General features: G+C 45.8%; 1 protein-coding gene across 1 annotated transcript in view; it reads right to left on the bottom strand.

Moving 5' to 3' along the window:
* The window catches only part of PSD3 (pleckstrin and Sec7 domain containing 3), a gene marked incomplete at both ends in the record, with an annotated part of 107,037 nt that overhangs the window by 64,456 nt on the left and 15,005 nt on the right, over positions 1-27,576 (bottom strand). Inside the window, 4 exons of the mRNA XM_082301004.1 lie at positions 1,209-1,289; positions 1,394-1,600; positions 14,521-14,901; positions 16,333-17,397. Of these exons, the coding sequence (XP_082157130.1) occupies positions 1,209-1,289; positions 1,394-1,600; positions 14,521-14,901; positions 16,333-17,397 (1,734 nt within the window). The remainder of the gene's footprint in view (positions 1-1,208; positions 1,290-1,393; positions 1,601-14,520; positions 14,902-16,332; positions 17,398-27,576) is intronic.

Raw genomic sequence — 27,576 nt, 5'->3', positions numbered from 1 at the left:
TGTATGTTCAGGGCATGTAGTCAGCAATTACTGCAGCTACTCTCAAAACCTCAACAACCCCTGGCTTGTTTAAGTCCTACATGAGCCTGGGCACATTTTAGAGAAGGTCATAACTATTAATATTAACAGGAGATCTAGAGGGAGCAGAGACCTCCTAAATATGTGCCACAAAGCAATTATGTGTTGGATTTCACAATTTAAAAGAAGGGTATATTTAGCATCATGCTTCAGGGGTGCTAAAACCTGGAATGAGCAGCAGACCTCCCACTGCCCAGCAGCTCCCACCCTGTGCTGAGCGGGTGCTCTACTTTGGCTCTGCTCCCCCTGTTTCAGGACCAGGTGGTTCATGCTTGTGCAGGCATGTTCCACTTCCACCACCTTCAGCTGGCAGGTGGTGCCCTGGATCTGCTATAATCTCACGGTATCAGACTCCCGCAAATGCATTTGCAAGGGGGCTAAGAAGTGCATGCACACCTCCTGGATTTGTATCATAAGAAAAAAAAATCCCACTTAAGTAACCTCAGTCAAATGATTTAAACTCATTTAAACACCAGCAACTGTGCTAACAGGCCACTGCTACACAAACTTGGTGTTTTGACTTTCAGAAAAAAAGTACTGAAAATAAACAGTGTTGAGGCCTGGTTCCAGTGTAAAAAGGAAAGAAAATTGAAGGGCTGGGTTTTCAAACACCCACACCAACAGTCACCAAACTCAATGCAGCTTTTTCCACATGGAAGCTTTTGCTGTTCTACACATTTCTGGATGCCTCAGGGAGACACAGAGAGGGGTGCTGCCAAGTCACACCAAACCCTGGTCTTAGTACACTGCAGCAAAGCAGAGTAAGCTCCAGAAAGCATCAGCCAGAAAGTCTGCGCAGATCAGCTGTGAGCAACACCGTAATTCCTCAGAAGCACCTGGCAGACTACAAGTCCCCTGTTTTCAGAGTGACTGGACACTTTTCTCCAGTTCCTCTGTATCAAGGACCATCTCTAAGCAGGTCTACCCAAATACTTCCCTCTCCAAGTGCCACCACTCCAGTAGCACTAGAGTACGGCAGCACATCAAGCCAAAGAGAAGAGGAAAGCTCTGTCCCCAAAATATATCACAGTCCTCTCTTCACCTTCTTACACCCCAAAAAGGACAACCACGTAAATCAGGACAACACTAGTTACTAAAACAAAACATAAAGTCCACAAATGGAATTTTACCTGAGCGAATAGTCCAGCGTCATGCCTGTGAAGTCAAAAAATTTAAGATACTCTTCAGCCACAAGCTTGCTGAATTCATTGCTATAGAAAAGCAAAGAAATAAGTAAAGGTTATCACTCAAAAGTGAAGCCCTCCAGAATCAGCAATAAGAACAATGTGGCCAAAGGACTCATATCATCACATACTTTTTACCCAAATGTTTTGCCACATCAGAGCGTTTGAATCTGTCCAGATGGTAGAGGCGCTTAGCCAGGCGCCTAGCTGCTTCCAAATTGCTGCTGCTGCCATTGCTGAGATCGTGGCCAAGGGCTCCAGTGGCATCTTTCTCCTGAAGTTCATTGCTCCCCATGGCTGCACTGGAGTCTAACACCACATTCTGTAGTTCAACATTGCTATGAGATGAAAAAAATATGGAAAGAAGAAAAACAAGATAACATTAGAGTTTCCTCTTAGAATAGCATACAATTAACTGTATGGAGGCAAGATGACACAATGTAACAACATCCACTTAATTGAAGGACCAGTGTAGAACAGGGACATTGACATCGCAGCCAGCAGAAGTTAAGTGTGTTTAACATAGCCAAATACAGACAAATCCTTCTGACTGTGCTAAGGATCCTCAACTTGGGCTCACTTGAGAGTGAGCTCTTTGCTATTATCAGCCTACAACTGCACCTGAGTGCTTCTTGCATTAGTATTTTTTAACCCAATTGCTTGCTTGGCTTGAAGAGGCCTCTGTAAAAGTAGGCAATTAACCATTTTTCAGGAGAAATGCAGCAATTAAGCCAGGGTGATCAGTTACTCCAAGCTGAGTCAGAACAAGTCCCTTCCTCATTCTTCCCCAGTTGTCCTGGAAACAATACAATTCCTTAAATCTAAAATAGTATCACCAGAGCTCTCAATGGCTTCTGTATCACCCGTGAGCAGCAGACATCCCATGGGAAGGCACTGCTACAAAAAGCAGGACTCGGAGCAAGGAACCCAGTTTGGATTATGAGAGACATAAGCCACCCATGCCAGCCAGGGGAACTCCTTGCTTCCCTCCTGCTCCCTCATGGTGGCAATTATTTCCCTCACCAGCTGCTCAAAGTCAAGATGTTCAGCATGGCAATCCCAGGGCACTTTAGATAAATCATGCACTTACAGATTCCTCCCACCTCTAGTAAAATAGGAAAGCTCTGGCTGAGCTGTGCGCCTGTTTTGCTTCTGCTATCAAAGACAAAAGAGCCCTCCACACCAAAAAGCGCATCCCACCACACACAGCCCTGCACAAAGACAGGCTTTTAACTTTAGAAAAGCATTTCTCTGACAATGGCACGAAAATTTTTGCAAAATCTCAGCTCTGTGTATGTGTGCGCTTGACAGCATTTCTATTTTTATTTCTGTGTTTTTGTACTATATAGAAATTCTTTCTACTAAAACTCCGTTTACACAGGGCTAATGAATGATCAGCAAGGGTCATGCACAGGGCAGATATGAGTGGAATGAGTTAAAGATGACTTTAAACACACAGCACTCTAAACAACATACCACGGCTTCACACACCACTGTAATTTTCAGACTTGACAGGCCATGGTTAAAACAACTGATCGCTGTGCTCCAGTAACAATTGTCTAGCCATTTACTCAGATGTCTGCTAGCCACTTATTAACTCCTTAAAGATGAGATGTTCATATAAGTTGAGCTTAAAATGGAAATATTTAGTATTCTGCATGCCACAAATCATCACCTGCTTCCTACCTCTCTTCTCATCCATGGTTTAAAAGAAGGACATGTACAGAAAGGAGATTTTCCCATTTTACCTCTGTTTCCATCCTTTCAGTGCTGCTACAACATCAGAAATATCATACGTCTGCCCTGTGGGTACAACTTCTTTATGAAGTATCCAGGGAAAACAGAAATCTAACCTGTTCCTGCAAGAACTAGGGATTTGCATTGGTTTGCATTTATTTTAGTGTAAATAAAAAGGTGCTATAACAAAAATGGGGTCGGTCTCAATGCTCTAGTAGGAAATTAATACTGTAAATACAATTCCAACAACACTAACATTACTGGCCATCAGTTATCCCAGAAAAGAAAAAAAGCCCCTCCTGACATCATTGTTGTGGAAAATGCCTCCTTGGCCCTTTCCAAAACTAGTCAATGTCTGAAGTTCTCTAAATTTGGCCCTTTCCAAACTTGTGAAGAAAGCAAATGACAGAGTACCCTGACACATGCCCCATGCAATACCTTGTCCATCCAAATCAGACACAACTTGTTGAAAATTCTCATCTCTAACAACTGACAAGAGCAAGGGAACACCCAGGTGAGCTAACACATCTACAGAGTCTTTCATGTACAAATGCTGCATCAAAAGTCATGCCAACTCACAGAACCTCACTATAAGACACAGTCTTCCTTCACCATTGCACTTCATTAAAGGTAGTATTTATAGCCCTGAAAGATGGCCAAAGCTGACAAGGAACATCTGTACTCTGCTAGGAACCAGTGCACTACGAGAGCCAACGCTACCACAAACCACCACAAGTTTAGAAAGAAAGGAAATGCCAGCATCTGCCACAAAGTGAAATTAGCAGTACGGCAGCTCCCAGCTTCTGCTTTGCCTCTCGGAGCTGTGGCTGGGATGTGAAGGAGGAACACCCAGCAAGAGGGAGGATGTGCTCTTTCCCCTGCTTGCCAAAACGAGTCAACAGAATAAGAAACCTTATCTTTCAACTTCCCTGATTAAAAGCTTCATCCTGACTGATGGTGCCCATACATGCCTCGAAGAATAAGGGATGCTTCTGCTATTCCAGTAGTTAATTCTGACAGTTGATTAGCTTATTACTTAGTACAACGGGGGGCTAAGTAAGTACTTTTTGTACTTGGTACAAAAGTAAGCACTAAGTGAGTACTTTTTGTACTTGGTACAAAAGTACCAAGTACAAAAAGGTTGTCAAATCAATACAGGTTGCCTGTAATGTAAGCCTCTTGTTCAGGGGAAATTATAGATTCTTAGCATTAAACTGAGACTTCAGTTCTCAAGCATTTTAGGTGGCTTGAAGACTCACTGCTTGTATCCCCGAGGGCTTAGGAAATGCAGATGCCCTGTGCATGGCTACTGTGCAAACTGCCTTTAGGGCAGGATATTTTAGCAGGGTCCAAGTGGTGTTACTCAGGGAAAAGGCTAATATCTCCTCTTACTTTCAGTGCTTTCCAGGTGCATCATTTTCCCTCCATGCCTCAGTTTACCAATCTGCTGTAATCAGTAACACTTGCCTCCCTCTGTAAAGTGCTATAACGAATTCTAATCAAGAGGTAAGAGCAACCAAGGCTGAAAACAGGTCTCTCTTCTGCAGTCTACAGTTTCTACACATAAAGAATCCACAGCAGCATTACCATCAGAACAGTGCCAAGAAAGGGCTTTGTGATACAGAGCAAGGCTGGACACAGATTTCTCATGCAGCTTTACTATTTATCACATAAAAATGAGAAACCTCCACTGAAAAAAGCAGGTTGAAAAATGTAATAGATTATATTCCCCCTAATCCTAGATTCAAGGCCAAAAGGGATTATAATGGTATTACTGGTAATTGCCTGTCCAGCAATGGCTGCTGATTTTTATCCAGAGACATTTACATTAATTTCTATTAGAAAACACAGAAAACAGAAGCTAAAAAGAAACTCCAGACCTCTCCAGTCTCAGCAGCACATGGGCTGTGGCCAGAAACCAGGTCTACAGACCTTGATACTTCCGTCCCCAGCAATGCACTCCTGATGCATCCTTTCTCCTTCTGTCAAAGCATTCCCAGACCAACATGGAATGCACCAAGGCTGTGACCACCATATCCAGCAGAAATTGCACGAATTCAATAAGCAGCTGCTGTGGTTAATGCAATACTTTCTAACAGCAATAGTCACCTCTCCAAGCTCACAGATGAAACATGTAAGCTGTAGACTGTAAGCTCTGCCAGGCTTTCCAGCTTTCCTCTAACACACCATAACTGCTAGGCAGAGTCTGAAGTATGTTACACAGTTTTCTTCACTTATTCTATTATCAACCAGTTCTACAGTGATTTAGCTCCCAATGCCAAGATATCTCAGTCTTGCCATGCTCAGCACTTAGCACACTTGATCTGTTGGAGAATATTCTAGATTCACTTATTCCCCTCTGTCTCCCATCCCAGGTACCACCAAAACTGAAACTCTACACAGCAATGTTTTGATTGAAGAACGGCTGCAATTTCAGGAAAAAAACACAGTAAGGCCAGTAACGTAATAATATTAATACAGACACCTCATATCTCAGTGGTCCACTCTCCCAGCCAACTAGGCTGCAAGAGGAAACCTCAGCCTGAGTATGAGCTTATGATGCCTTAAACCTTGGTATGCTCTTCATTTTGCAGCAAATTCATGGAGAAAAAACTCTCTGCTTTGTCCCAAGGAAGAAATGCAGATTAGCATTTTCTTCTGTGGAGTAAAAGCACAGAGCAATTGGCCCAGCTGATAACAAAGAAGTGATGCTCAGAGTTGACACCGAGTGGCAGGGTGTGACAACTCAGCCTAAGTACTGTCCTCATCCCAGCCGCTTCAATCATCACAGCTTGCTGCAGCCTGCCACTTTTACCAGACTGATGCACAGCATATGCTCTGTGGCACATGGACTCCCCTGGATGCATATGTTCCTTCCCCAAGGAACACTAATTCATCCAGCATACGTGTCCGGAGGGAGTGCACTGGTTGCACTGATGGTAGGGGGAGCTTGGATAAGACAGGGCTGGAAACTTCACAGTCTTCTTGGAAAAAGAGGAGAAGGGAATAGGAGGAAAAGCAACTTCTCTCAAATAAGTGTGCATGCCTTTAACATCAGCTTTACTCCAAGGCAGGCTGTGTCAGGCATTTGCCAGCAAAATCCATCAGAGCAATGACTAAATTAAGGAAGGGTGGAGAGACATTCTGGCATGCTGAAGCTAGGGCCAGAACCGATGTTGTTTTCAGCAGGAGTAGAGCATCCACTGGGGAGCCACACTGAAGCTGATAATCACCCTCTGCAGCACAGTGCTGGCCCTGTTGTTTTAAATGCTTTCATTCCGAGCCTTCTCATGCCAGTTCTGAAGCACGACAGCACTCCCTCCATAACCATCAACTCTGTCCATGAAAAGCATGCTCTATTACTAGTTCAACACCCCCTCATGGGAGGGAAGCATGGGAGGGACAAAGCAGAAACAGTCAGGTGTCTGCCCCCACTCCTCCCCTCCACCCCCTATGTCCTGCCCTGAGGAAACAAATCCCTGCTCTACAACCCTTCAGAGAGATGTGGCTGTTCAGTGAATGATACCCTTTCACATTTCAGAGCAGACCAGACATAAGCAGTGGCACTGTCTGAATTTTGTTTAAAGGGACCTGAAAAGCTGAGCTTGAACAGCCTGGCTCTGAAAGGAGTAGCCCCACTGAAGAAAGTGAAGAAATCTCAGAAGCAGTGGGATGTGATGACTCAGTTCCTGCTACAAATGACCCGACCACACAAACAGACTGGGAACGGCTGCGCTGCAGCTTTGCTGCAGGTCCAAACCAGATTCTTCAGGGCCAGGAGAGAGTGAACACAAAAGCACTTCAAGCAATGATTTACCTTGCCAGTTACCTTCAGCTCCAGGGCTCTTCCAAGATACAACTGTAGGAAGGGGAGAAAAATAATAAAAAAATAAAAATAATGCCCTTTCCTAGCAGATGACTCAGTGTGCTGTTTTACTCCAAATGGTTTAATCAGCTTTGAAGTCCTACGTATGGATTCTCTTCAAAGAGATGCTTTGAAGTAGATCCCTCTTTGAGGATTGACACAGCTGCACTTTGCTGCAACTCAATTCAGTGGGTGTCTCACAAACGCAGCATCAGCCAGGACATACAAAGCAAGGATGGTGTCCGCAAGCCAGAGTAATCACTAAGCATCCATGATAAAGTACCTCAGCCTTGTCACATCACAAAGAGAGGAGCAAAGTTGAAAGTAACAATCCCTGTAATCCCCTATTGGTTATCAATACAATACATATGCAAAGTCAATTTCAGGGGCTGAAATGCACACCGCTGTTCAAAAATAACCTCTTCCCTCCTGTAATAATTTGTCTTTTCCTTTGATTAAAAGAATTCCTACCGATTGTAAAAAAGGGAGCTAACAGCTAAAGCATTCAGAAAACGCCATTTCTGGTAGGCTTGTATACAGCAAATTCAATCGTTGTCGTTACAGGATCACAGCATTAGAACAAGAAGTCTCGCCACATGCAGGGACAGGATTGCAGCCCTTCCGAGAGACAGCCTGTACTTTATTACACAGACATGCTGGCCCGTTGCCACCTGAAGTGCAAATGTCTTGCTAAAAATACTTCAGGTTTGATTCCATTTCGACCTCAGCCTCTATACATTGCTATGGCAAGGGTTAGTGGTTGCAAAGGGACACTCACCACATTAATGTCACCATGCCTAGGAAGTGAAAACCTGGTCCTCGCCAAAGGGGGTATCCAAGGGCTCTTCCCTGCAATGGATATTTCTGACATGCATAGACATACAGACTGCATTAGGATTGCCCCACACTCGGGATCTGATCCACCTGCCCCCAAATATAAATAAAAAACAGATGCACGGCACACCTATGACCTTGCTCAGACAACACCCAGCCCCTACATGTTTCAGGAACCCTCAGGCTCTCCCCTCAGAGCCCACCTGCTCCAGGTGTCAAGAGCCACCCCTGTGTTCAGCACCCACATGACCTTCCTTCCCTATAAGGCTCCTGCGGGGTCCTCCAGGACAGGACCAAAGCTGGGAAGTCAGCAGAGTACTCCCCCCCTGTGCTTGGGCTTAGTTTAACTGTTGGGAGACTGGCTCAGGAAGTGCGTATTAACCAGGCAGCTGGTCCTCCCTGGCAGGGAGCAAAACACATCCATAAAAATACATGTGTTTACACCTTTCGGTTCAGGCTTCCCTGCAAATGTGCAGATGAAGCACTTGAGCACTGGCACTAGTATCACACAGGAGCTTTACACTGAAACCATGCAGCAAAATGAACCAGCTGTCCTCAAACATAATAGTGAGTAAAGAAAAAACAACCACTAACCAACCCACAGCTCACCCAGCTGTGCTAGCAAGGAGTCTGCATGCTCTGTGCCCTGTTCTTCTCCACCGCTGCTCCAGCATCACATCTGAAGACATGCATGCCTCTATGCCGTCCTGCCAGCTGCCAGGCTCTGTCTCTCTCTATCCCAACACACACACAGAGGAAGAAGAGCCTTAACCGGCAATAACGTGGAGAGGGGCTTGACTAACAGCCAGTCATGGCTAATGGATGAGACAGCAGGCTCCACTTCAGGACCAGCTCAGAGCTGGCAGAGACACCTCGGTTTTGGTGAATCAAGGCTTCCTGACCTAAATGGCTTTGACTTTAATGGAGATACGCCAACAGATGCCAGCTTAGAAGCTGAGCTGCTGACAACTCTATACTGAGGCGCTTTGTGTAGCAAACTGATCAGCTGCTCCACTTTTTTTTTTTCTTTTCTGTCTCTGTCAGCTCCTGAATTTTTGTTTTGTTTGTTTTATTTTCAGAGGAGGCTGGGAACTGAAGAGGCGAAAAGTCAGCAGCCCTTTCTTCCCTAAAACAACAGTTTATTTAGGAACCAGAAGCAGCTTTACGAACTCTCACTAAACTGGTGTTCCAAGCACCTCATTAGCCAGAGCAAAGGCAAACTCTGTACAGCGTTATCTCCAGAGCCTTGATAAACTGATGACACCTTCCTGGAAGGCATACCAAGGTCAACACTGTAGCATAACATTTTAGAAATTACTAGGCTGTGTAATAACGAGGCAAATCCTCAGCTGTCAAAATGCAAGTAGTGTCAGAAATTTACCCCCGTGAATTCTACCACTTCATCTTTACCTGGATTCAACACACACCCATGCCAGCATATTGTGGTCAGCAGCAGCTCAACAACTGACAGATGCATCAGCCCATGTGCCAGCAAATGGGATCCAACACTTGTTTGTTTGCTCACCAGCTGCAGATGAATTTGATGCATTTGCTCTTCTAGGACAACAACCAATGCCATCCCTCTGAATAACCTTCCTTATCCTGGACATACGGCTGGCAGCAAGTATGAAGTACCATGTTCTGACTGACCTATCTTTCCTAGGTCCCAGAGTCATGAGCTGAGGCATGTGTGAAGGTGAAAAAACATCCACTCAGAAAAACAGGAATCCCAGCAGATTTCACACTAAATAAAAAATTCAACCAGGTCACAAAATGAATCTTCAAAGTGGAAAAAATTCTACCAGACCTCTGTCAGACAGACTAACAAAATGAATGTATAAAGGTTACATGTTAGATTTCTAAATATTGAGTCTTGTAACTACATTGAAAAATCAAATACAAGCTACTTTGGACAAAAATACCAGTGTGCAAACTGAAAATTATAATTGGCATGCAGAGTACTGACAAACTGGGAAGAAACTTACAGAAACAACCTGGAGAAAGGAGTCAAAACTGGGCTTATCTGTCAACAAAGTTTATTGTCTTAAAGAAGGAATAAGCAGAGTGCCAACTAAGAAACTGCTGGAAATGACCCACACAGAAGAAAAATACCCACCACAGAAAGTACTATAAGATGCCCCAATATCCGCCATGGGAAGTACTATAAGATGCCTCAACAATTAAAAGTAACCTGGTACCCAATGGGAATTTCAGGCTACATTCTTGTGAATTTATTCTGAGAATCACCAGATTGCTTTAGGGAGTTTGTTTTCTTCCCCTCTTGAATACATATGTGACTAAATTTGTGTTTGCATCTCTAGGGGAAAAAACATAACAGGACTTGCAGAATTTGCTGAGCACCAGCAGTTCTTTGAAGATGATGGCAGGTGGCAAATATTCAGCATTTTTGAGGATTAGGAGCTGCAATACAGATTTTTTTATTTTCTCTCTGGATTTAGAAAAATCTTGGGCAATGTCCGACCAACAGGGACCATACTTCCCAAGACAACAGGAAAAGGCACCTATGTCAGGAAAAGAAATGCTGTAAGTTTTTTTGTTTTGTGGGGTTTTTTTAATTTTCTTCTTCTGACTCTAGCATACAAGGGGAGAGGGAATGGAAAGCATACTGTGAAGTGTGCAGTAAAAGAAAAGACTAAAAGAAGTCCAGTCTTTAAAGCCTGGAATTATAGAGATCATCACAGAGGTAATTTCACACTTCACATGTAGTCATGCAGGTGCTTTGTCTGCGGTATACACAGAAAAGATAACTCCTTTACCCCTCAGGTACACCTTACTGTTTTGGAAACACAACCCCTTCATCGCACTCTGATTTGGATCACCAATTTGAATCAATTTGCAAATGATTACACCTAGCCCAGGCAATGCAAACTCAAGCTCAGTGTCTTGATAGCAGCTTGCAAACAGTTTTCCTTACTGCCTCTAAAAGTAAGACTAAACTCCCAGAAAGGAGGGCTGAGCCTTGCTCGTCTTAGCGCAGCCCACTGGCATGGGAAGGGAGGAGTACAGCACCTGGGGTGTGGGTGTGACAGTGGGGACTGCATGCCTCTGCAAGGGTAACACAGAGACAAGGGCACCAAACAGGGCACAAATGTAACGTCCTTATTGTTATTACAAAGTTTCACTACACTGGCAACCTGCGGCTCAGCGTGTTTCATCGTGCCATGACACACAGCAAGGCTGTCGCTCAGCTCTGCAACCTCACACAGTACCCCTCCTCCCCCTGTTCTCCCACCCCCTCCTGTGGAAATTTAAGGCTACTTCAGCTGCACAGTTTTTTTTTCCCCTCAAGGGATAATCACTACAGAATTACAAAATATTCTGAATTGGAAGGGACACAAAGGGATCATCGACTCCAACTGTTAAGTGAATGGCCAACACAGGGATCAAACCCGCAACTCTGGCATTATTAGCACCATGCTCTAACCAACTGAGCTTATCTCAGAGAACTGAAAGAGAATAAACTCCACCCCGAAGACACGAAGAGTCCCAAAGGAAGGCAAGCTGCATGCCGCTCTCCCCCAGCCATCCCTCCTCCACTGGCCAAACACAAAGGGCACCTAAGTTATGCCAGGAAAGGACTACTTGCAAAAGTAAACCAGCCTGCTCTGCAGGAAGACCCACGGAAAGCTGACATCCTCCTACCCTAAGGAAGCACGGCAGGTGACTGTCAAAGCAAGCAGGTCCACCATACAGCTCTCGCCACGACTTACTGCGCTTAACCACGGCCAGCAGCTGACAAGGAGGACAGCAGGGATGAAATCTTCAGACACCCAGAAGCTCAAAGGAGCTTGCAGCCTGCAAGCCTTTAATAATTTTTTTCCTCTTTTTTTCAGTTCTGAAGGCATGTGACCGGCCCTCACATACCAGAGCTGACCCCTCCCAAAGCCAGCAATTTCCTAAGAGCGGAGAAGGATGTTACCCTCACGCTTATTCATTACGAGGCCAGGTTTCCTTGTCCTTATGCATCAAAACCTCAGTCCCTGTGTGAGTTACCCTCCGGACAGGTGCCAAAGGTGCTGTGGTGCTCAGCTACCAGCTATCAGGAGGGCATGACCACGAGGAGCCCCGGTTCCTCCTTTCCCACCTGGCACACGGCTTTATTTCCAGGTGTAAAATCATCAGCTCTTTGCTCTCAAGTCGGCCGTCCCGTTCTGCACTGGGCCAGGAAGAACTGCACGTGTTTCACACTGCTCCCCCATTAACTAGTGCTGGTACTTGGAAGAATGCTCCCTCCCCAGCCACTTTTTATATCACCGAAATGCTACAGCACAAGGCACTGCAGAGATTTTGGTTTCAGTTTTTGCTCGCTCGGGTTAGCAGCACCCTTTCCGGAAAGGGGGGGGGAGGAGGGGGGTGTGTGTCTCACGCTCCTTGCTGTCCCGCACAGCCACACTGCCCTGCTCTGCTCCCAAATGCTCCGCACCCAAACTCCCCCCGCTTCCCTTTGCACTTGCCAGTATCCACATGCCGCGCCCCGACAGCAACCCCCACCCCTCCGGGAGGGGCTTCTCCCGCCGCTCTCCTCCAGGCGGGGGCGGCGGGAGCGGGGCAGCCCCGGCCGGGCAAAGCGCACGGAGCGCTCGGGCGGCACCGCGCAGGGCCGGGCACTGCACGGCGGGGCGGGGGGCTTGCCTCCCCCCACCCTTCTCCTCCGGGAGGGCTGGAACCGTGCGGAGGGTGCCCCCGCTGCTCTGCAGCGCGGGGCAGGCACTACGCGTGAGGAATTGCAGCCCCAAGCACAACCGCAGGCTCAAGGCACCGTAGGAAAAGGGGGCTTCAGCAGCAGGCACAGAGGTGCCATACCCGCATCGCACACGCAGACTTAGGTAAACCTAAGTCTCGGATCGCTTCGGGCAACACAACCGCGCGTTCAAACTCCCTGAACTGCCAAGGCTCAGGAGGCTATTTCTGGCTCACCTGAGCATCACCATGACACACCGCCTTGACCTCTCTTCCATAAACCCCCCGCCACCCCCAGCACGCACACACTGCTTCTCACCCACGCACTCTTAACACCGTGGTTCCCCACTAGCTCCAACAAAATAGTACTCACGACCTGTCAGTCACCACACAAAATATGCGCCTGGTGCAATACAACATGGTATTAGAATAATGGAGGAGGAAGGGTGGTGTTGGCTGTAAGATTATTGATAGGAGGATTACTCTGTTTGGCTTACGGCTAGCCATACTGCTGCGGTGACATTCACCTACTGGCACCTACCTTAGGTGAGCCCTCAAGGCTTGTCCCTAACAAACCCGCTGCCACTCCTTTTTTTTTCTTCTTTTTTCTTCTTTAAATTCAGTGAGGAAAAAAGAATTTTAAAATCTACTGCTGGTTTATCAGTATGGCTGCAGAACCAAACTAAAATTAATTCCAAGTGAAATCCATATTAGGCAGGCACTTGATGTGCCTCATCTAAGCACACCTTGTCTTTGTGATAATTTTTGTCTTGATGAGCCAGTGTGGGCCTTCCTTGACAATATCTTTTACATACTAGATGCTGCAGCTACAGGGTAACAGAATCAGGACCTGAATGTGCTGCTTGTTCTCCACTGTCCAGTTTTATGTCAGTCTTTCGTTTTGGTGTAAGGAGCTGTAGGCCTCAGGACTGACCTCAGTTTCTGGCTCCATACAGGTTATTGCAGATTAGCAGTCACTTATTGCCTACTGGCAGGCACCATGCATGTACAAGATTTAAACACCTTTTTTACTATATGATTGAGGGGAAAATATTTTAAACTGCTAAGTCCTTTTGCCAATTGTTTTAAGAGCAAACTGTACCTTAATCCGTAAAGTTACTACTTCTGCTCAAAGGACTTACTTCATTTTAGCAGAAAACAAATAAAACAGATTACCCTTACTCCCCAGAAAGCTTGAACTAGACTAGGTCCATCTAAGGGAATAGTCCAAGGACTCTTAGATAGCATCCTGTCCCTGGAAGATGGAGACCAGAGGCATCTTTGTCACTCACAAGGTCCTTCACCACTTTGTAGGTGAGTTGCACATTCAGTGCTCTGCTTCTAACTCAACCTCCCACTTTGTCTGTGGCTGCTTTTTACTGTAGCCACTCTCTTTGACAACACACTATGAGAAAAGTTTGCACATAGAGTGATTTTCTACAATTGTACAGTATTTTCTGACCACTTAGCCTAGTTTTTGCTTCTCATATGACTCTTTCTTTTAATAGGTTTTCTCATCCCCCCCTTTACCTAAACATTATTAAATTATTAACGTTTTTGAAACGCTTGCTCCTCTTTCAGTTAAGTGCACAAATGAAAGAAGAAGCTAACCTGTGAATGTGGTGGGAACAAAATCCCACCCCAGATGAAGTAACGTTCAAAACTCCCACTGGCCTCAAGAGAGGAAAAGCTATGCCCAGAAACAGATCTTGAACATCCGTATCACAAACTGCTTTTGGACAACTCATTTGTGTACACAAAGTGTTACCGCTGCTAAAGTTGCTGCCAATAAATTCAGGTAGGAATTGGAGCTGAACAAGGTCCATTTGTAACCAGTAACTAACTCCTCCAGGGACAGGTCCCAGAGATGTGATAATACCAGACAGACTTTTATCAACACATCAGCATTGCCTAATAAACCTTCATAATATAAATTTGCACTTTTCTTATGAATGGCAGGTTTGGATGGCTCATTTGTCTCCTCCAGTCACCCTGGAAATTATTCCCTGCAGAAAATCTGCAGTGTTAAAAGAGGCAAAGCTACACTCTGTGACAGTACAGAAAAGTAAACAGAGACTGGGGAAAAATCAGCAGGCACACAGAAAGCTCACACACTTTTACCTTTCCAGATGAGGGACTTCTGTGACATCTCCTTTGAAGAGTGTTTCGCTTGCATCCCTTAAGCCATTGGCGATGCCTTTACCAGATCCCTTCACCTCCCTGTCAAGGACATCTGTGTGCCCCAAGGCTGATGTCCTGTCTAAAAACTGTCCACCCTCCTTCATGCGCTGCTGGATCATGGGAGTGAGTGGCATCTCAAAGCTGAAGTAGCTATCGGGCTCCGAGTACAATGTCTCCAGCGATTCCGCACTGTAGTACAAAGATGCATTGTCTAGGATGTTTTCAAACTGTGAGCTGTACAGATCAGTGGAGACGTCAGAGTGCCTCTGCCCAAGGAAATCTTCATATCCTCCTGTGGCTACTTCCCCCTCCTCCACCATCCTGAAAATTAACCAGAAACAGCTCATTTCAGCTGGGGGGCAAGGTTTAGACTTTGGGCAAACCTTCTCACCTTCCACCTTTCTGAGCACAAAGGTCAACGCAGCTTTGCACAGGAGCGGGCACTGCAGGTAAAATGCTGGTTTCTCCTTGCACCACCTCTCTTTATGACTGGCATCATCTCCCTCTCTGGGGACTTAGAAACAATTTTCTGGGTAAAAGAAGAGGTCTGGGAGACAGCCTAATATTGTCTATCAGATAACATCAGCTGCTTATGTGCAAACGAGAAAAGCACATGTAAGATCTATCCTAGCACCAGTGCTGTGCCATGGGGCTGCACATGTTGGAAACGTGCATCTGGATGGAGCCTCTGCCCCTGAAGGATAATTTGCTAGCTCTGCAGTCCTAGGACTGAGGTCTTCAGCAAAAAGCTGAAGGAAATCACGTCAAAACGAAAAGGGAAGCAAGTGCAATTATAAATATGGAGCTTGAAGAACCAGATTTGAAAGGAGAAGACTCAGCCCGCTTGCTGATGCACAGGGAAAGGTATAGCATCCCCCTGCCGCGAGTTTTCTTCTCTTTTCTGCACCAAATACTGTGGGGCTCCTCATGATGCCAGAGGTTAGGGTAGCCAGCCCAAGTAATCCCATGCACTAGCCAAAGCAAAACTCCACAGATCCAGAGGCACAGAGGCAGGAGAGCCTCCCTTGGAGAGATCCTGTTGTCTCAGCAGCGAACACCTCTCCAGGTCAGAGTGGGCATGGTTTGCTCAGAATGCCCCAGTAGAACCCTTTGCTTTGTCAGAAATGTGTATCAGAAAAGAAAAGCAAGCAAATCAGGATGGAAAGCAGCACACCATTCTGCCAATATGTATTGCTAAAATTATATAAACACAGATGATAGATAGATAAGATAGACAGATAGATACTATAGAAAGCACATCACAGCATATCACAGCATTTATCCTCTTATGATCTACAAGGCCCTGGATAAAATGTCTTTATTATCTGACCTTTCAGAGGTTCTCACACTGTTCTTGCACAAATTCTGTCTGAAAACAGAAAATCTGTTCAGGTCCATATGGCCAGGCCTGCATGCCAACTGTATTTAATTACACATGTCCAGATCCCAACTACACCTGCAACAGATGCTTCATCACACAGACACTACTGTGAAACAGCAAGACTTCTGATATTTACGTTTCAAAACCTGAGATGGACTGCAAACTTCAGTAAGATGGTGTGGAGTGGCTTCAGTACCAACTTCAGGCACTAACCAACCACCAGCTATAAACCACTACTGTTGACACCCCACCACAGGCAGCAGACAAATATTTGCTGTTTCTCATTAGCTCCTAAGGATGTAGGCACAAGCCACATGCCTAGACAAGAGAAACCCCACCTGACCCCTTCTCCCCACTTAGCACCAACTCACCTGGCCTGGCCTCTTGCAAGCACAGCCATCTCCTCCTCACCACAGTTCTTCCTGTCCTTCACAGAAACTTCATCCTTCCCGCTTTCATCGAGCACTGCCAGAGGAGTGGCTCCAGAGGCAGAGGGTCCCAGCCTTGGGTCCTCACAGACCTCACTCCACGCACTGTCTGGCGAGGAAAGCAAGCCTGGGGAGACCATTGGCGACACAGGGTGGCTGGATGTTTTGAGGAATGCCTTCCTCTCCACAGACCCAGAGTCCAGCAGTGAGTGCTTCTTTCTTCTCTGCTCCTCGGCTTTTTGCAGCCATAAAATCTCCACACCTTGAAATTCTACATGTTTACTCACAGCTGCCTCTTTAGCAAGCCTCCTCTCAGGACCTGTTTGCATTTTGCCTTGACTGTACTCTGAAAACTCCTCAAAACGTGTCCCCCTTTCCATTCTGCTGACTGCTTCCAGGTTTGTTGCAGATGGTCTGTGACAGCTTGGTTCCTGAGCTGTGTGGACCTCCTCTGCTTTATTACTTATGGCTTGCGAGGACTCGGACTGCTTTTCTCCAGCCCATATTGAAGCCAGATCTTTCTCTATGATCAAATGCTTTTTTTCCTCAGCTGTTCGTTCAGATGGAAGGAGCATGTCTGAGAGTTTTTCTTGGCCTGCTGGAACTGGTTCTCTGGCTGCCTGCACATTTTGGCTGCCAGTAACACTCTTTTTTTCCATTTGCGTCTCTGAATCTTGAGAAGTATTTGCTCTCTCTTTCACCTTTGTTGCTTCTAGCCGTCGAGAGATTTTCATAATCTCTGGCAGATTACCCGCAGGTTGCAAACCTTCTTCTGGGGTGTGAAGCTGCACTTCCCCTGCATCAGGCCTCAAATTATCTGCAGGAGCTGCACACTGAGGAATGGGCCTGATGCAGTGGTGACTGTCCCGTCTTTCTGGACTGCATGTTACAGGCTCCGCCTGGTACATCAATGGAGCCGTTGGCGCTTGTCTGCTTGACTCTACAGTGCCATACTCTGGAAATTCATTGATGATGGTATGAGGAGGCAAACTGCTGCTTCCACGGCCACTACCTGCAAAGAAAAAAGAAACAGACCCTGGATTTGGCTACCACACACACAAAGGAAAAAGCCTGACCTCCCTCCTCAGCCCACTCCTAACAGAGTAACAATGCTCTCCCCTGCAGGGAAAATACTGTTCAGTTTAACTCACTTCTGCACGCTCTCACACTGGAGTTATCCAGAGCTGGTCCTTTTACACAGAAGTTTTTGGGCAGTCCTACTTTGGGAGTGTGGCCTACAGAGGAAGGAATGCCAGAAATGTCTGCTACACTTCAGGAAAGGTCCCAGCGGCCCACGAACAGTCGGAGGCCACAGGGCAGGCGCACAGGCCTAAGAAAGCAGAGTTTCGTATGTCTGACATCCATTTGCAGCATGCACCACACGTTTTACTTTAAAAAGACACCACACATGATGTTTTTACGTTTTTAAGTAATTTGCACTTGTAAAGGTGAAACACTGGGAAGATAATCAGCCACACCCCTGATGTTCTACAGCCTTGACAAAGCTAATTAGCTAAATTACAAAGCAATTAATGAGCAATTCAACTCTCTGCCAGCACTACCCTCTTCCTTTAACAACTCAGGTAGCTGAAGGTCATGTTGCAGTGATGGACGCATACCTAGCAATTCACATTTTCTACTGCAGCAAATACATTGCTGCAGAAAAACCTTGCTACCCCTCCCTTCCTTGTGCTGCTTTTCCAACTGATGTAAACAAAGCAGGAACAAAAATGGATGATCCCGTTTTCCAAGCACCAAGCACCCAGTGGCTCCCATTGTTGTGAGGTAACAGAGAACCATCTGTCTGGAGGGACCTCAGGGATCACATAATAACAGATAATTGGCCACCTTATATCACAGCCCGAGGAGAAACTGAGCTTTTGGGGGAAAAAAACACCCAAAACAACAACAATAAAACCAACCATCAACAGTTGCATTTGTCCCACTCGTTTGGAAAAAAAAAACTGGCCTGGAGTATAAAAGTGTTTTAAATCAAACTGCAGGGTGGCCAGACCCAAACACCTACTCTGAAAAGCACCAGGAGTAACAGCTCTGAAACCAGACACCAGACACCAGCTTGCATTTGGGTGGTTTGGTCCCAAGGTGTGTCTCTAGGTGCTACATTGCAAACTGATACCCACCTCTGCTCCAAGCAGGCCGGCCACAAGTCTGTTTTTGAGGCAGAAGCCATGTAGCTGCGGTTAATGATAGGCTGAGTTCAAGGCGAAAGAGGATAATCTAACACGAGTTCAGAACTGCATTAATGTGGCTACCTATGTGCAAGTGGCTTGTTAAGGTAGCCGAAGCTCACACCTGCCAGTGTATCCCAGTATATCTAGCCACAGGGGAAATATCGCACACTGGGTGTGGTGTAGGATCAAACTGACAGTCTTGGACCCTGCCAAGCCTCAGAATCTTCTCCAGTAGGATCTCCAAACGTTTCTATGCCACTGACTTAATTACTATATAGCAAAAAATTCAGCTTCATCCAGACAACTTGGCTGCTGTTGAGGACAGTGACTGGACAAAGCAGGGAACATTTCTCTGCTGCAAGGTCTGAGCAAGCTGTAAGAAGCAGGGATGCCCTATCCACAATTGCATCACCAGCCCATCTTCATGGCAAGATTTCCAACATACAGGTGTGGGGGCACCCACAGTGCTTTTCCTAAGTGTCTAAAGCAGCAGACAAACAGTCCCCTTTGCACACAACTCAGCCACACAGTGCTTGGGTGCATCTCAAGCCCACACTTTTCATGGCACAGGCACTAGGTTGCTACTGCGGGACACTTCTGCCAGGACAGACTCACATATGACTGCGATGCTCTGTGGTTACAGCGTCCCTATACCTGCACCAGAACAACCCCAAGCACGCAACCCCAAGCTGCTTTCTCATCCTAGAACCCTGGTCTGCTCTAGTGTAGAAGCTTTAGTGCTTGCTGCTCTCTCAGCATGGTCTAGAGGTGGGATTTCTTAGGAGAGGACTGATAGGGAGACTACAGATGCTAACATAAACCCTTCTGGGTGGACACATCCATCCACAGAAAAGCTCAGTGGGTGTGCTCAGCACTGTGGGACACTGCTCAGCCAGGCCACTGCCTGAGCCACACTCTCTGGCTGCCCTGCCTGAAGAAAAGCAATACATAGTGCCCCAAGAGCTGGGACCCCCGTGCCTCACTAACATCCCGCCTTGTTGGAAGGAAGCCTGGAGTATTGGCCCCCAGCCTCCTGTGGGGCTGGGAGGCAGCCAATGTGCTCCGGAGGCCAAGCCCTAACAAGGCACCGCATACAGACTCTGCCAAGGGGCCAGGCTTGTCTCTGCTAATTGCTATCTTAGCTTCTGAACCAACATGAGGGAAACAGAGGGGGCCTTATTTCTCGTGGTGAATGCTAAATGCACTGCTGCGCATCCCCATCTGCCACCGACAGCCACTGATGACGGCAGAAATAAATCCTGAGTGAGTTTCTGATTTACTTCTCCTCCTGAACTTCATCCCAAGCAAACTTTACCCTCTGGCAAGCACATTGGGCTCCAGAAGAGGTACACATACAGAGCACATAGCTGCACATGCAGGCACAGAGAGATGTCCAAGGGGAGGGAGAGTGCTAACAGGTACTCCCCTCTGCTACACCTGCAAGCTGTGTTCCATCTGGGCAAGAGAGTAGCACTATCACAGTAGAAATGTAAGGCCTTTTCTACAGTGAGATGTCAGCAGCTGTGCTCAGGATGGACTGCTGCTGTTGCTGCCGCCATATGCTAGCGTAAGTCAGTGGGATTCTTCCCTCATCCAGGAATAATGCCTAATTCTCTGATTGAAAAAAATTTCATATACGGCATCAAAGCAGTGTTCTGTTGCCATTATGTTAGGTACCACCACGCACATGACTGCCAAGGTCTCTATTTCGTGAGGTAAACCACAACCAACACTCACCCCCCCCCCACTCCCCCCCCCCAAAATTGCAAAGCCTTTCCCTTTGCTCAGAGAGCTATTTCAGGTACAAGAGCTTAGGGGAGCTTGAGCTCTTTAAGGGAAACTCCTCCCTTATTCCCATCCACCACCACAGCATCATGTCTTGCTGCAGCTACTGGCATATCCTGTCCAACCCCATCCCCCAATATGACTGCATTACAAACCAGGCTAGAAAGACAACAAAATTTAAGGACTGCACTGAAGATGCGCAGGGAAAAAAAATACCCATCACCAAACAAACAAAGAAAGGACACACACTTTCAGGTAACACAAATTTCTACTTTGCATTGAAGGTGGCTTCTTTCAACAATTAAAAAAAAAAAAAAAAAGAAAGAAAGAAAGAAAAGAAAGAAATGGATAAGGAAAAAGCTAAAATAGAAAGGGGGTGAGTGACTAGAAACCTGAGACCGGGCAAATATAGCCTAACAGCATTTGGCAGCCTTTCTGATGACTAGACGTTGAAAGAATTAATGACTTAAATCAGGCATAGATATGATATTTCATAGGTAAATAACCATTCCATGTCAAGCAAGCTTGTCTACAGCATAATAAAAGGAAATTCTAGGAAGCAAAACACAAGTTAAAAGCATAGACAGACATTTTGTTTACAGGTACATTTTACAAAAGAATGGTGTGAGTGTCTCTCTCTATACAGTATATATATATATATATATATAATCTAGCTCGAGAAATTAGATATATTTGCTTGAACAGTCTCCTTACTCACAGAGGTTACTGTAGCTCCAGCAGTTACCCATTGGTCAAAGAAATAAAATGCACAGATCATCAGTTTATCTATAGCGATACCAGCTAATTCAATTGCTGCTGTTCCAGTCAACTGGAATCAAAATAGTTTCAAATTTCCTGGCAGCTGCTGCCCTGCACTGCACACAATGATGTAAATGGATGCTTTCTGAGTATTATGAAACTGATGGGGGAACTGCAGTCTCATTCAGTCTATCGCAGGAGCTAAGGAGTCCACCTTGGCAGCTTGCAGGGGGAAAAAAAAATTTCCTCCAGCAAGGCTGCCTGACGGCATGCCAGGGATACGTCTGTGCTTAGCAGCCGTTTTTGTAACTGCATCCGTAAGGGGAGAATCAGGCAGAATGGCGATGCTGAGAGTCATGTGCTGGTTTCGGAGCACAGGATGCTTTATGGCATTTCAGCATTAGTGAGCTGGAAGCGTTCTCTAAGCAGCCCAGTCATCCTGCATTTTATTTCTCCACAGCTCCTTGCGCCGATCACAAGTAGCACATGGGTGAGCTTGCATGCAGCATTGTATCAGTTACGCTTGCCTGGTATTTCTTGCCACTATTTGTAAAAAGCAAATTAGGCCAAGTAAAAAACAATGCATGCATTAAGATGAAACAAATCTCTAGGTGACAGAGTTTAATGAATAAATCACAGGATTTATGGTATTGTATCACTGCAGCCTGCCAGAGAGGAGGGTTACATATATCTCCCTGTCCTGCACTGCATCATGTTAAAACTTCTACGGTCACTAAAACTATTCCAATTGATAAAGCAGCCTGCTCCTGCAGAGATGGAGTGGCCATCCCCTGTGAAAGGGGAGGGATGCTGCACAGCCTCTGGCAGCCTTGTGCAGCAGCCCTTTTTCCAAATGATGTCATTCTCCATGCTGCGATAGGTCCTGCCTGGCCAGCACAGCCAAAGCCAGGGGATTAACATAATGCAAACATGGGGCTTTTGTAACTGGACTGCAAACATCCACACCGGACTGGGTGAAGGATCTTCTGCAGCTTGCAGACACTCCAGGCTTTTGGGCAATTTGCTTGCTCCAAAAAAGAGAAGCGGAGCCAGGTCTTCATCCCGTCTAATGTTACAGTGGCATTATGTAAAAACAAGTTGGTGGAAATGGGGAAGCTGAGTGAAAGGGAGAAGGAAGCAGAAGGAAGAGGGTGGGGAGAGTTGCCTAGAAATAAGTGAAATGCCTCTGTGACTTAGCAAACACGCAGGGAAGGTAGAGGGTAACAGAGGTATAGCAGGGCCCATGCAGAAAAACTGACTGTGTTGGCTGAGATCCCTCAGCCCAAAAACAGAAAACCAGAGGGAGTCCCTGCTGTGGTCACTGGGAGGTTTGGCACAGAGCCCAACAGCATGCACAGGCAGCATGCTCTTTGCAGTCACCATGCTTGAACAGCCAGACAGTGGTGTGACAGCCAGTGGCTCAGGGTTACTCAGAAATTAAACTAATTGGTTCTGTGCAAAAAATAATTCCCCTGCAAGCATCCAGGAGCAGTGTGGTGCTCAGGAAATCGTACACCCACAGCTTGCTGCACACTGGAAGAGATTCTCAAAAATGTGCTGCTCACCACTCTTCTTGCATAGTTCCCCAAATTCTGGGAGTTTGGAGCTACCAGAGGCTGTGCTAGATGAACCTTCAGTCTGCCATAGGACAGCCATGCCAATGCTAGGTAAATCTGTCATGAATCTCTCTGCTAGCCAAGTCCCAGCACTGGAGTCTGGTAGTAATGTGATGCCCAAGTTGTCACTGGTTTGGAAAACAGTGAGAAAAGCTGCTAGAGTAAAACTGTACATCCTGTGCATTTGGAGAACAATGACCATTTAGAAAGTATATAAAATACACGGGTCACTTTGTGCCTCTCTGAGTGTGTGGATTTTTTTTACAGCTGCACAAGTTCTAACCCTATTCCTGCATTATGCAAGCAATGCTGTGATTTGGTTGCATATTTTTCCCCACAGATTTTAACTAATTCCCAGTGGTAAACAGGGTTTGGGACCACTTGCATAACCTCAGCTACCCTGAATTAAGTGTCCTTCAAAGAGCCCTGTACCTTTGCCCTGGTTGCAAGAAGGATGGCACCTTGCTGCAGTCACTCACAGGCCTACAGCAAGCTCAAAACAGGACAAAGTCCAAAACTAACATGCAGCACGTGCTGAGAGGATTTAGAGTGAGGGATTATCCACTACAAATTGCTGTATGGGCCACAGATGGTCAGTGAGATAGCTCAGTCCCAAGAGTCATTACCCTGGAAAGCAAAATGGTAGAGTGGAACAGCTGCTAGCATGAGCAGGAACAGGAGGGAATACAAAGGGAGTATCTAGACTCCTTATCCTGACATAAAAGTGCAAGTGGGTCTTAGAATATTTAATGCACTTTTCTTCTTTAAAGTCCCACACTCTGGAATGACATGGCTATGAGAATCTCAAGGTTTGGTTGAGGACTAATGTTTGGAAACGTCTTAAACCCAAAATGTAAACAACAGATTCAGAAAGAATCTGAAATTTTCTGGTTTTCTGCTGCTGTGATTTATAAAGAAAGCAGCTAAACAGGTGATTTCCTAAGTGTAGATACACAAAGTGATTAACAAGAATTACTTTAAAAGCTCCATAAGAGCCTTCACCTGAAGAACAAACTTCTGAAGCGGTGACAACTCACAGCTGCTTTGACAGTTTCAGCATCTACAAAGACTTTATAGTCTCTCTAAATTCACTTGTAATTAATGTTATATATTTAAAACACTGTATTTTTAAAGAATCCTCTCAAAACCCTTGGAAAGTTGCTTTGAGCAAGCAAAAATGGCTTAAAAAAATCCCTTACTCCTAAACACAGATCTCAGAAACTCTGGATTTTTGTAGATCCAGAAGCTAGGCACACCTGCAGAAAAGGATGTCCTTCGCTACATTTCAGGGATTGGGACCAATTAATCAAGCTAAGAGTAGGCTTGCTAGGCAATTCTTAAAGCACCCTAGGAGATGGGTATCAAGTTATACGTCCAGCTAAAACAAAAATAGGACACAGAAGGACATGTGTGTCTCCCAGCTCCAAGTATTTGTTGCTAAAGGTACAGCTGGACATTGCATAGTAATTTTTCAGCAGGCTCTCGCAGCAAATGAGACTCCCTTCCTCAGGAAGCTGGATGGAGTCAAATAAACAACGCAGGGATCTAAGGCAGAAGGTACTTGTTAAAGCAGTGAACTGTGAACAGGAAAAATACGTGTGTGCTGTACTCTGTGTTACACTTTTTCAGTTCAATACCAGGCCAGAACTGCATCTACCCACAGAATTTTATTAAAATGCCTTCTCTGTGTGCATTATCAGCAGCCAGGTAAACATGCACGATTTCTTTCAGAAAACTTCAGAAATGAAGCAAGGCTACAGTACAACAGAGGGTTTGTGTTGATGTGCTGCAGATCTCAGCAGATGATGGGTCTGGGGGAGGGGAGAGCGGAGCGGAGGCAGTGGTGACAGGTAAAAATGCAGCTGTGCCCCACTGTACCTGCCTACAGCCAGCCAAGTCAGCTGGCTGAGCCTCTCCCATTGTGCCCACTGATCTGGATGCCCCATTTTCTGTCTGCCTGATGGAAAGGGATGGCCTGACTGCCTCCAGGAAAGTGTTGCTGAGTCCTGCCAGCTTCAGCCGAATTCAGCCTGTGCCACATGTCCTCAGAGCATCTGATGTGGCCAGACACTGACGGACTGCCAGCACCAGCAGGTCCCCAAATATTTGTGTGCTCACGTCAGCATGGCTCTCAGCTTCAGCCAACAGCCCACACAAGGGAGGCAATTACTGCCTTAACTCTGGCATTTCCTAACTTCTGAGTGCTTAATTCTGCGCCTTTAAAAAACAATAAACAAACAGCCCATGTTTTAATTTTGTACTAAACCCTTGGCCTTCAAACAACTCTGTTGTTTAGCAAGTCGAGGATGTGGTAATCTCCTCCCTACAGCTGTAGGTTATGACAACTTGAACTATCCAGCTTTCAAGTGCAGGTCACAAGGCATACAATTTCCTCCTGTGGAGCAAGGGACTTAGCATAATGCCTTGTGCCTCCTTTAGTTTTCATCTCCCCTCGACTGGAAACCCAGACATCCATCACACCACACCTGACAGCTCCAGAGCATGCCTCTGCTTCTCCCAGCCCCAGGAAGTGGGACTCAGAACTTCAAGGGAGACAGCAAGACAGCTCCACCTCACGCAGCCAAGATGCAGAGCACAATGGAACCTGTCCTCCTGCACCAGCATTTATTTTTCCATATGCACAATTCTCTACAGCACTGTAAGAGCTTGCTGCTCTTCAGAGCATCCAAAATGATCTGGTTTACTCCATGTTGGAGTGAAAGAGGAGCATTCAGCATGGCCAGTGAACATGTTGGTGCCAAAGAGGTAATCGCTTCCTACAGCGCACAAACTCAACTGGAAAAATACCTTCTAATACAGCACCTCAGGAGACTTAAATTTTAGAAGTTAATCTTTTTGCATCATTGCCAATCAGCAATGCCAAACACCAGAGATATTTATGAGAAAACTATTGATTACACACTATGATTTAAAAACTCCTGCAGGTCTTCTGCATGTCAGAAAACGCAGTGGGACACCAGAAACAACAAGAAGCTGATAAAGTCAAGTATGCACAACAGGATGACGGAATTTTAGCTACAGGGGAGAGGGGTGCCACAGCTCTGAGCTTTCTGTATTCCAGCCTTGTGTGTGTTCCTGGTAAACGTTGCAGGACATATGATGTGCCAATCCTTCACCGTAATTAAGCAAAATTTATGTGAAAATCAGGCAGTCCTCCAAACCTCAGAAAATGCAGTTTTGCACCTTTTAAGGAAAGCAGAACTGCAGAGGAAGATACCAGACCAGGGAACCCAGACTTTCAGGATTGCCTGGAGATGGAAAGAGCAAGAGATGAAAACATGGCAAAGGGTGGTGCCTCAAAATGGAAAGGAATGGAGTTGGAGCACTGGGCAAGAGTACAGTCAGCAGTCTGGGCTACCGTGAGAACAATGTAATGAGTGCCTTTGGCCTAAGGGCAGTTCATACAGCGAGGATCAGGAAGGTGACACTTCCATGCAATGCAATGCAAAGAGGATGCAGCAGAGCTGGACATGCATGCCTCGAAGTAACAGAGCAAACAAGTGAAGCAGATTAAGGACAACCTACTATATCAGTGATGCTCACTTTACACAAAGACACTGGGATAACTTTCTTAAAACTGTTTAAATCAGCAGCAAAGGACCCTGAAAAGGCTTTACTTTTACGAAATAGCAGCCATTGTGTTCTTTCTTTGCTATTGAAACAAGCTCTAGAAATTCTGAAGCAAAAGCAATCATTTCTATGATTGAGGTTCAGGAAGGGGTATGTTGCACGGGTCAAAGTATGTGTTTGATATTCTTTCACGTGTCAGATCTGGCATTGTTTGACCCCTTGCAGAGGTGATTCAGCACACACTGCCAGGAGAAAATAAGCCTTTTTTTTTTTTTTTTTTTTTAGAATTGTTCTTTTGGCAATATTTTGGGGGTTTTGTTACTCAGTTTTTGCTGGCTTGAGCTTGCTAAGCACACAGATGAGCACAAGAACTAGCATGAGACAATCCGTGGCAGTGTGTGTCTGGGACCATCTCTTTTGGCAGAAGCAAGCTGTTAAATGAGCTCAGTTGCCTCATGACACCTCACTGAACACAAAACAGCAAGTGACAGGCTTTCCAAAAAGCTATTTGTTTCACCAGGAATTCAAAACCAAGCTTCCTCCAGCAGCTGTTGGGAAAGACCAGATTTGCATAGCAACACAGGCAGTATTTGTACAGGGCCTTTTTGTGAAGGATAAACCTCTAGTACACAGGAGGGATGAAAGCTTTCTCCTCTCAGAAGCATCAGAAAAAAGATGGTTTATTAATCTTAAGAAGCTATTTTCTTCCTAACAACGGTCTTGGATTTATATTCTCACATGACAGGAATTATGGGGTATTTGGCCTTCGTGTTTACTTAAGGAATTATTTTGTAGTATCCCCCATTTTTTTCCCCAAGGAATCACTTTTAAGACTAAGTCATGTGGCCGTGACTTTTTTTTTCTTTTTGGTATTTAAATGTATTAACAGCAAAGTCATAAAAATCAGGCCTGTAGCACAGCCAAGCCTAAAGAAAAGTCAGCTCAATAGAGATCACTGTTTCCACGGCTGTTTCCAGAGGAGGAATGTATGTTTCCACATACAACAAGCACCCTTTGAGTGAGTCTGAGAAGAGGTCTTGTCCAACCCAGCTAAATTCAGTTTCTAAAAAACATTTTCTTTTGCTTGAAGGCAGAAGGCTGGGGTTTCGCTAACGAAGGCGGCCAGGCTGTGCAGGGGCGCATGGACGCGTGTGGTGCATCCTCCCCACTCCCACAGTGGGACGGGTCTGCAGGGACATGTGTGATCCCAAACCGTCCCACAACACAAGGGTCCCAGGGGCTTG

This window comes from Coloeus monedula (genome assembly GCF_965178545.1).
Source record: "Coloeus monedula genome assembly, chromosome: Z".
Taxonomy (NCBI): Eukaryota; Metazoa; Chordata; class Aves; order Passeriformes; family Corvidae; genus Coloeus; species Coloeus monedula.
The sequence above is the reverse complement of the archived record's forward strand: the minus strand, read 5'-3'. Positions and strand labels throughout refer to the sequence as shown.